The 11,035-nt window shown below is 40.0% G+C and overlaps 1 protein-coding gene across 3 annotated transcripts in view; it reads right to left on the reverse strand.

Moving 5' to 3' along the window:
• LOC310728909 (tenascin-like) overlaps positions 1 to 11,035 on the reverse strand; it is a 36,720-nt gene that overhangs the window by 23,811 nt on the left and 1,874 nt on the right. For all 3 annotated transcript variants that reach the window (XM_083546757.1, XM_083546759.1, XM_083546758.1), the window contains exons 2-5: positions 10,747 to 10,778; positions 10,161 to 10,658; positions 5,442 to 6,998; positions 3,575 to 3,690 (exon numbers count right to left, since the gene is read on the reverse strand). In XM_083546757.1, the coding sequence (XP_083402883.1) occupies positions 3,575 to 3,690; positions 5,442 to 6,998; positions 10,161 to 10,509 (2,022 nt within the window). In that variant the 5' untranslated portion in view covers positions 10,510 to 10,658; positions 10,747 to 10,778. The remainder of the gene's footprint in view (positions 1 to 3,574; positions 3,691 to 5,441; positions 6,999 to 10,160; positions 10,659 to 10,746; positions 10,779 to 11,035) is intronic.

The following is an 11,035-nucleotide window of genomic DNA, read 5'->3' on the forward strand; positions in this document are numbered from 1 at the left end:
TCTCTCTCCATCTTACTGCTTCTCACTGCTTCTCTCTGCTTCTCACTGCTTCTCTCTCCATCTCACTGCTTCTCACTGCTTCTCTCTGCTTCTCACTGCTTCTCTCTTCATCTCACTGCTTCTCTCTGCTTCTCACTGCTTCTCACTGTCTTTATATCTATAAGGTCAGGTTTTTGTGACGTTCTCCTCTTTCTCCACTTCTGATTGGTTGCATACCTCAGCGCTTCTTCTCAATCTTCTCCTCTTTTTCCTGTTCTTCATGCTCTTTCAGTCTCCTTCACTTGTTTTTCATCTTCTTTTTCTTTATTCATCTCTTACTTTTTTTATCTTCTTCTTTCCCTTCGTCTTCTTGTTCATCTTCTTCTTCTTAATCTCCTCCTCTTTTCCTGTTCTTCATGATCTTTTTTTCCTTTATTCATCTCCTATTTTTTATCTTCTTCTTCTTCCACTTCCTCTTCTTCTTCTTCTTCTTCATCTCATTCATGTCTTTTTTTTTTCTGTTATTTTTGTTCTTCTATTTTCTCATTCTCCTCCACTGTTTTCTTGTTTTTTCAACAAGTTTTTCTTCCTTCTCATCCTCATTTTATCTTCATTTTGTTCTTTTTAACGTTCTTTTATTTTCTTCTCCTTTTCATTTTCTTCTTCTTTTTCTTCTTTGTCTTCTTCTTCCTTAGTCCTCTTAGTCTCCTCCTCGTCTTTTTTTCCCCCCTTTTTCTAAATTTTTTCTTTAGAGGTTTCCCCTGTTTTTCTTCGTTCTTTTTTCTCAGTCACCTCCTCATTTCTTTTTATTCTCATCTTCTTCTTTTTTCTTTATTGTATTTCTACTCAATTTCTCCTTTTCCTCGTTTTCTTCTTCTTCTCAGTCTCCTCCTATTTTGCATCATTGTCTTCTTTTTTATCTTTTCCTTCTTCTTCCTTTTCTCATGTTTATATGTATTATTGGTATTTTGCAGGATTTATAAACTAAAAGATGAATGAGTTCATTAAACAGATTATTTAATGAAATGATTTCTTTTCCTCTCACTGTGAAGCTTCTGCAGTGTAAAATCGGTCGTGTGTGAATATAAACATCATCGTTGCTACTGCTGTAAAATAGTAAAAACCTCTGTAATCCAGCTGTTCTCCATCTAATAAATAAAAAACCCCCTGAAAACAACAATCTCGTGTTATTCCGATTCCATTCTGCTCATAAATCTGCTCGTTTAAACGTCTAAACTCGTGGGAATTCGTTCTTTTATTTCAATCCGTGCCAATTCAGAAGTGGGTTGTAAAAATGGTGCCATGACCCAGAGTCGCTCCCAAACACCTTCTACCCCCTGCTGGAACACATCTGTACAGCAGCACTTTATGCACCCAGGAGAGGGAGGAAAAGAAACGGATGTGTGAAGTGAAACACTGCAGGAAGACGTTGTGAATGTGTGTAATGGTTTTGCTGGAAAGGATTAAAGCACACAAATAGAAGAGAAGAAATCCCAAGTGTGTGTTCCTGAAGAGCTGTTCATTTTCTTTCTGCGTTTCTTCTTTACTTACTTTCAGTTTTTGCTTCATAATTAGATTCATGTCCTCTTGTTTCATTTAGAATGCATCCGTCTTTTTTTTCTCTCCTCATGTTTGTTTCTGTTTTAGATTTTCTTTTCTGGTATCTGGACTGTCTTAAGCTCAGGTTGTGTTTATGTCAAAAATCTCTTCTGTCTTCAAACTTTGGCCATATAATCGCCATATAATTCGATTAAAGCCGCACTCATCTGCTCGTCCCTTCACCCTGCTGACAGTGACGTTTATAAATAAAATGAAGATATTTGGTGGAAGCTTGTAGAGAGTTAAAGCAATCGGAGTGTGTAGATCTCTCGTGTTGAATGTGAGACGAGAGGTTGAACACCTTCTGCGCTTAGCTAACTACCTCTAGAACAGTGTTCTGCTAAGGTAAGAGCTGTGAGCAGGTTTCCAGCATTTTTCACACACAGCAAATGAAGAGCAAGGCGTTTAGTGGGAAATGTAAAACAGTAGGTTGGGTGGTGGAGCTTTTTGTGTCTGGTTCAAGGAGTAAACAAAGAGTTTGTTTAAAATAAATGATCAGAGTACAATTTAATCCACTTGTGCAAAAGGAACGTGCAGAGTGGGGTTTTTCAGTAAGCAGCTACATGGTAAAGTTAAGGGTCTGGGTTACGGATCAGAAGTTTGAGGGTTCAAGCCCTGGTATCACCAAGCTTTCAATCTTGGGGTCCTTGAGCCCAGGGGTCCCTCTGTTCTCCTGGGGGTGCAGAATAATGACTGACCATGTGCCATGATATTGTACATGTGACAAATATAAAGCACTTTTACATCTTGTTGAAAAAAATTATAATTCATTCTAGATGTTTCTTCAGAACATCAGATTAAATAGTCAACATTAAAACTACAATGATTGAAAAATGGGATTATGGAGTAGATTATTCCTGTAATCGGAAATAAAAAAAAGTGGTCATCAGATATATGAACCACCATGATGACCATTTCCATGCATCTATTCTAGAGTTTAGGACTATATTCATGATTCACATTTTGGGATGACCTGGCAACCCTGCCTTGAACTGAAATCACTGGATCCGTCTGATTGGAATATCAGGTTATTGAATAGTACAAATCAGTTGAGGATGAGGTTATAACAGGTCAAACCCTCACAGCGGTTTGATTACTGCATTGTGTGCACTTGCTATGATTCGTGTTGTTCTGAAGTTGGAAGCTAACACACTTCCACACAGACAGGTGCTGTACGCTACATGTGCTTCTATTCAGTGGTTTCCTGACTGAAAGTTTATGTGACAGGAAGTGGTTTGTGGTAAACCAGAAATATGGGAGTCGGTGATGAGGAAACGGAATAAGAGTGTAAGAGAAGAAGAGAAGAAGCAATCAGTTCCACACACTTGGTATGAGGCTGAATATGAAGTTTCGTGAAATCACTGTGCATTTGAATGTTCTAAACAACGAACAAAAATGTTCTAGATTACTCTTAGGGTTGCAAAGGGGTGCCAAATTTCAGGTAAATTTCAGGTTCATGGGAACATTATCCTAGGGAATTTCAGAAATATTCCAAGTTGGAAACTTTTAAATTTGAAACACCATACAAACATAAATATTAATATTTTGTTTGGTCATAAACTAAAGCATACAAACTAATACAGATTTTAAAAAGTGACTGGAAATTGATGTATTATTTATGTGATTTACATGAAAACTTACTTTATATTAATTTGTATGCAGGACTGTAGAAAAGATGTGTATTATGGATGAATGCACAGTGCCTGTAGGGGGCGTGGCTTCAGTAACCATGCAGGTAAATGTGCAGGTAGAAATTCAACTTCATGAAATCTGGTTGATTATCCTGCAAGATTTTTTTTTCAACTACATTATGTTCCCTGTTATAGGCAAACCAGCAATTTTGTACATTTTCAGTTTATTCCCCTTTATTTCCCAATGAAAAGTTTCCAGTCTTTTTTTTCCAACCCTAATTACACCTCTTTACTCCCCATTCACACAAGTGGAAGTAGAGGACATCAGTGAGAGTTTGGGAGGGAAGTTTAGATTTGTTGGTTACCTCGCTGGTGAAGGTGATGTGGTACGTGTTGTACTGCACTGCAGGTGGAGTCCAGAAAAGTGTAACTGAAGATTCAGTGATGTTTCTGGCACTGAGGTGAGACACAGCAATCAGAGCTGGATGGAAAGCAAGATGGAGAAAGAGAAAATGAATCATTAAGATAATCAGCATTACACTTGTTCCATCACAGGTGTGAATCTTTAGCTATTCTAACATTGTTGTCTATACATTTTGCAGCTTGTAGTAACTACTATACTGTATATTGAATATATTTTCTTTATTGTCCACTTATGGTGTAAACCTCACATGGGCCTGAAATAGAACCCTTCTGTTATGCTGCACTGTTTTGTGGGATTTTTGCAGTGGCTTACTTTCAAAATCCTGCAGACCCATCTGCCCCTCATCACCCTTTAATACTATTAACCTCAGAGAAACACTGCAACAATGGGCCAATGCTTCTGTCCTTTGTCTACATCCTTTCTGCAGCACCAAACACCAGGTTTGTCTCTGTCCCTTAATGATTCTTTCCAGCTGAGTCTCTTTTCTCTGGTTCTTCAGCTTTTCTCTGTCACATCTCTGCTCATGCACCTGGCTTCATCTAGCGTCCTGCTCAATCTTCCTTTGCCACAATGATTCATCCTCTTTAATGTCATTATTTACTCCATCTTTGGCCTAGGTCAGAACCTGACCTGAAACCAGCCTTGCTTCTAATGATTAAGATTTATTTCTTAAGTATTATTTTTAGATCCTGCACCTTTTCCAGCAAAGGGTTCACTCATATCTTCTCCAGCTTTACCTCTGTATCTCTCTTCCTTCTTCAAAATCAAGCTCAAGCTGTTATCTGGTTTATATCCATAAAATAAAGTTCACATTGTACCTTTTTTACTTATATAATGGTCTGACTCCTCTCCTTCCCCAAGAAAAAGTTCAGACTCCTATTCAGCTCAATTCCACTCTTCCACTTAACTCAAAATAGAAGTTCACTTTCTTTTTTTTTTCTTTCAAGCTTCTGCTGTGGGATAGTTGAGCCAAAGTGGTTTCCAGCACTTTACTTGACAGCAAAGTGAAATTCTTTCTTCTCATATCCTGGTAATGTTAGGAAGCTGGGGTCAGAGTGCAGAGTCAGACATAATACAACATCCCTGGAGCACAGAGGGTAAAGGACCTTGCTCAAGGGCCCCAAGAGAAGCAACTTAGTGATACTGGGGCTTGAACCCTTGACCTTCTGATCAGTAACCCAGAGCCTTATTCATCTTCCAATAGGAATAGGATATCAATCATTAGTTTAGTCCCACATGCTTCAAAGCTGCTACACGTGGGCACTTTAGCAAGACCCCTAACCCAATATGCTCTAGCGATATCTGATCCTGTGCTCTGGCTGCAGATACCGAACAAGCTAGGATATGTAACAGCCTTTTGAATTTGCATATGGAAAAGTGATCTATCTATTATCCACAAAGTTCTGTTCCTGCCATGTCCTGCTCCTCATACTTGCATCATTTCCAGGTCAAGTTCTTAAGGCTTTACACTATTTGTGCAGATCTTGCACTGGGCTCAGTATCAGTCTGTGCTCCCTGGACCAGTCTTAATACATATCCACCCCCAAGGATTTATTCATTTGTAATACACCCTTAGTGTGACTTACATTTATCTCAGTCATACAACTGAGCAGTTAGGAGGTTAAGGGCCTTGCTCAGGGGCCCAGAAGTGGCAGCTTGGTGTGGCTGGGATTTAAATTTATGATTCCCATTTATCTGCTTCTGGTTTTCAAATAGTGCCTATTTATCAATTACAACCTCAACTTTATTATACATAATTACAAACTGCTTGGTGTATCTGGTTTAGTGTAAACACAGATCAATCTTACCTGTTGCACAGTCAGGTCCTGCGAATCCGTCCGTACACTCACTGCAGTATGGCTCAGCAAATCCGGGATTACACACACATTTGCCGTTCACACATCTCCCTCTGTTGCTGCAGTTATTTAGGCAGGTCTTGGTGAAACAGTCTGGTCCGGTGAAGCCGACTTCACACACACATTGCCCGTTCACACACCTGCCTTTGTTGCTGCAGTTGTTGGGGCAGGTCTTTTCAGAGCAGTCTGGTCCTGTGAATCCATCATCACACACACACTTCCCATTCACACACCTGCCTTTGTTGCTGCAGTTGTTGGGGCAGGTCTTTTCAGAGCAGTCTGGTCCTGTGAATCCATCATCACACACACACTTCCCATTCACACACCTGCCTTTGTTGCTGCAGTTGTTGGGGCAGGTCTTTTCAGAGCAGTCTGGTCCTGTGAATCCATCATCACACACACACTTCCCATTCACACACCTGCCTTTGTTGCTGCAGTTGTTGGGGCAGGTCTTTTCAGAGCAGTCTGGTCCTGTGAATCCAGCATCACATACACACTTCCCATTCACACACCTGCCTTTGTTTTTGCAATTTCCAGGGCAGGTCTTTTCCGAACAGTCCAGGCCTGTAAAACCTTCATTACACACACACTTCCCATTCACACACCTGCCTTTATTGTTGCAATTTCCGGGGCAGGTCTTTTCAGAGCAGTCTAGACCTGTGAATCCAGGATTGCAAACACACTTTCCATCCACACATCTTCCTTTATTTTTGCAATTTCTGGGGCAGGTCTTTTCAGAACAGTCCAGACCTGTGAATCCAGGATTGCAAACACACTTTCCATCCACACACCTGCCTTTGTTGTTGCAATTTCCGGAGCAGGTCTTTTCAGAGCAGTCTAGACCTGTGAATCCGGAATTGCAAACACATTTTCCATCCACGCATCTTCCTTTATTGTTGCAATTTCTGGGGCAGGACTTTTCCGAACAGTCCAGACCTGTAAATCCAGCATCACACACACACTTCCCATTCACACATCTTCCCTTATTGTTGCAATTTTTGGGGCAGGACCTTTCCGAACAGTCCGGACCTGTAAATTCTGGATTGCACACACACTTTCCATCCACACACCTGCCTTTGTTGTTGCAGTTTCCAGGACAGGACTTTTCAGAACAATCTGGACCTGTGAATCCAGCAACACACACACACTTCCCATTCACACATCGTCCTTTATTGTTGCAGTTCCCAGGACACTGTACAGTTAAGCAGTCTGAACCTGTGAATCCTGCATTGCACACACACTTTCCGTTCACACACCTGCCATTGTTGCTGCAATTATTGGGACATGTTTTAACGGAGCAGTCTGGTCCAGCAAAACCAGGATCACACACACACTTGCCGTTGACGCACTTCCCCTTGTTGCTGCAGTCTCCGGGGCAGTCAGGAACACTGCAGTCAGGTCCACTGAATCCAGCAAAGCACACACACTTCCCATCAATGCAGCGACCCTGGTCATTGCAGTCCTTCAGACACTCATCTGTTGGGGGACGGACAGTGCTGCAGCCCACTCCTACAACACACACATTTCTGCTCTATAAGGATTATGAGGCAACACATCTGCTCACATGGCATTGTGATAAAGTTTTTGAAAGCTTACTCTAAGGGGTTGCTCAATAAACGTCTATCTGTATTTCTTCTTGTGCAACTAAATACCTCTGAACATCTGTGAGTTCCTTGCTGTACATCTGCTTAATTTTGTTCCTTTATACCTCTGAAGGAAATCGTATGATCTAACCTGGCCACATCTCCATGTCTTTAACACCATTATGGAGTTTCCCCCCCCAACTTCCCTTTGAGCTTAATGCTGTTTTGTCATTCTATTGGCGGGAGTTTGGAAAGCTGTAAGGTGCGTTGAAGATGCAAGTCGGAAAACTCATTAGATTTAATACGAATTTAATAAGGGCACAACACTGATGATCATCATCATGAAAGTCCATTGCAGGGGTCATAGAACAGGCATCCAACATGAAACAGATGAGAATCAAAGCAGGAGAGAAGATGGAAACAAGGCACAGACGCAAGGTAACAAAAGCATGATGTGAAGACACAATGGGGTATTAATGGGCAAACTCATCAAGAGCTAACACCAAACAGCTGGACACAATCAAGGAACCAGTAAATGACTGACCAGCAGAAAGACAGAACTAAAAACAAAACAAAAAAAACCCATGTTGTTTCCATGGTAACAACAATGCAAGAGGGTGGTTTGGAGTTTAAGACAGTTTTATATTAATGTGCTCATTCTAATATACAACTCCAATTCCAAAAGATTTGGGTCCCGAATGAATTGCAAATGTCACAAATCAATAGAACAATAAATTAGAATAGAATAGAACAGTAGAACAAAAAAGAACATATGAAGAAATAAAGTCATTTTGAATTTGATGGCTGCAAAACGTCTCAGAAAAAGTTGTTACAGGGCCGTGTTTCCCACAGTGTAGCATCGCGTCTTCTGTCCATTTACATTTGAGAATTGAAAAGAGCAGTTTCTGAAGTTTTGGCAAAAGAATGTTGTGCCATATGTGACTGATACGGGATTCTAGCTGCTCAACAGTTCTGGGTTTCCTTTGTTGTGTTTTTTGTTTCATGATTTTTCAAATGGTGAAATGTCTAGACTGCAGACAGGTCAGTTCAGCACCCAGACTCTTCTACTACAAAGTCATGCTGTTGCAGTTAACAATGTCTTGCTTAAATAGTTTTGACTTAAACTTGAAAATACATTAATTTCTTTAATATGAACTGTCAATATCTTCAATACTTATCTATACTTTCTACTTTCTTCTTTTCTTTATTTATCTACTTAATTATTTTTTTTTACCCTTATATTTCTATTTCTTTTTTTTTCATGATTAAATGTTGGACAGTAGTATATAACATTTTAGTGCATGTCATACTCTGTATGTATGTGTATGTGACAAATAAAATTAGAATTTGAGTTTTAATATGCAGGACCTTCCCAGAAAAAGACGTTTTCTTGATGGAAGCAATTGTTACTCTAAAACCAGTATATAGTTGAGCATTGATGGAGCTTTTCTTTTTTATGCATGCTGATAATGAGCCAGATGGTCCCTCTCCTCTTTAGTCTGAAGGACGTGGTTTTCATGGTTTCCAAAAAGACATTTAAATTTCGAATGCTCTGGTCACAGAACAGTTTTTCCACTTTACCTCAGTATATTTGAAATGAGCTTCGGCCCAGAGAGAATGGTGGTGTTTCTGGATCATGTTCACTCATGCCTTCTTCTTTGCATGATATAGATTTAAGCTGCATTTGTGGATGACATGCAAACTGTGTTCATAGACAATGATTTCTGTAGGTGTTAATGATCCCTTGTAGTGATTTCCATTACAGAATCATGACTGTTTTAAATGCAGTGGCTCCTGGGGGCCAGAAAATCACCATCCAATATTGATTTTCATTCTCGTCCTTTGTGCACAAAGATTTCTGCAGAAACTTGGAAACTTTTGTAAATGTTCTGTAAATGATAAGATATTAAACTGTTTTGCAATTTGATGTTAATGATTCACAGATGATTGGTGAAGTTCTGCCATCTTTATTCTGAGAGTCTCTGCCTCTCTATGATACACTATTTATACCTCAATCATCTCACTGACCTGCTGTTAATTAACCTCATTAGTTTTAAAATGTTTCTCCCGCTGTTTCATTTCAATAACATTTATTTTTTCAGACTTTTGTGGCTCCGTCACAAGATTATTTAATGCATGTTTCAGCCATCAAATTCAAAATGACCATATTTTTTCCATTTGATATGTTTTTAATGTTCTATTAAAAAATAATTGTGTTCTGTTTTTATTCACATTTTGCACAGTGGCCCAACTTTTGTAGAAATTGGGGTTGTACCCTTCCTTTCATAGTAACAGCTAAGGGACACAAAAAATTTGTGGAATTTGGTAGCTGCTACTTAAATTTAGCAATTCATTGTACTAGCAAGTGAAAGTGAAGGGCCTTGCTCAGGGGCCCAGCAGTGCCAGTGTGGTTTTGAACTGAAAACATTCTGATCAGAAGTCCAACATCTGCTGGGGAATGAAATACAGTTTACAGCTGCGATAGCATCAGTGAAAACAGGAGCGTAAGTAGATAAAAGTAATATTTGGCTCTTTCATTATAAAGTCTGCCAGGTTCCCTGGTGGTCTAGTGGTTAGGATGAGGCGCTCTCACCGCCGCTGCGATCCCTGTTCAGGGAACCAACCCCAGCCATTAGGGTTGCACAAGTCATGTCACTCTTAGTGCCGGTCCAAAGCCCAGATAAATGGGGAGGGTTGCGTTAGGAAGGACATCCAGCATAAAAACATGTGCCGAATGAAACATACGTATCATGAACACGAATTATCTGCTGTGGCGCCCCCTAATGGAAAAAGCTGGAGTTTTTTTTTTTATTATTATTATAAAGTCTGCCAGATTCCTGAGGTATAAGAGACATTTGGTGACCTGTAGAAAAATAGTCACCTGTGGAGAAACCAGTATCAGTAACTCTGCATCATTATTTGTCTAAAGAAGAAGGACATGAAATAAAATGAAGTCCTACCCAATTGAATTCTAATTCTAATTTATTTAATGCTTAAAGTGGAAACTAGTGCTCATAAGTTAACACACTCTACACTCAGTGCGGTCAGGGTAAGAACATCAGCGTGATCCTGGGCATATCTACTTTACCTTGACTTTGCTGTGAAGTGCAGCAGCCTCCATTTAGACCTCCACATTTCTCCCTGAGCTCTGAAACCTCCCTTTCAAGAGCCTCGATTCGCTCGTTAACAGCTGCGAATTCAGACTGACAGCAAGAACCGGATCCAGAACTCGGAACCAGACGAATCCGGTGGGTCAGAACCAGAGGAGAACCGGGTGTCAGGTCAAACTCCTGACCTTCGATCGCATTGGGGTCAAAAATACAGCGTTCTGATACCACCAATTTGACTGGCTGGGACTCAGAGGCAACAGATGCACCATGGGAAAGCAGGACAGGGTTTGGGATGAGAAAGAGGAAGAGGTGCAAGAGGAAGGGCATTGTGGCTCAGAATCAGAAATGCAGAAAAGTTTCTGTCTGAACTTTCAAGTAGTTCCTGATTGTATTTGACTCAGAATCCTGGAATTTTGTTGCTTTGGGTTCTTCTTTGAGCTGAAGATCAGCTTTATTTCCTAGCTCCACCTCAGAGCCTGCAATAATAATAATAATAATAATAATAATAATAATAATAATAATAAAGTGTGTGCTGCAGAAACATGCTCAGACTCTGTAACTGACCTCAATCCGTCCTGATTCTTTATTCTCAGAGTCTGTGGGAGGAAAATGGAAATTAGAGACACAAAGATCAGTATTATAGGGAAATAAAGCAACACACACACACACACACACACACACACACACACACACACACACACACACACACACACACACACACACACACACACACACACTGTATACACTATTTTGTGCTGAACTTCCCACACAGCTGAAACAATCAGTCCTGAATAAAAGACATTTAAAAATCTGTAAAAAAAAAAAAAAAAAAAAGTCTCAGTGGCCTTAATAA

The sequence above is a fragment of the Silurus aristotelis genome (genome assembly GCF_946808225.1).
Source record: "Silurus aristotelis genome assembly, chromosome: 7".
Lineage (NCBI taxonomy): Eukaryota > Metazoa > Chordata > Actinopteri > Siluriformes > Siluridae > Silurus > Silurus aristotelis.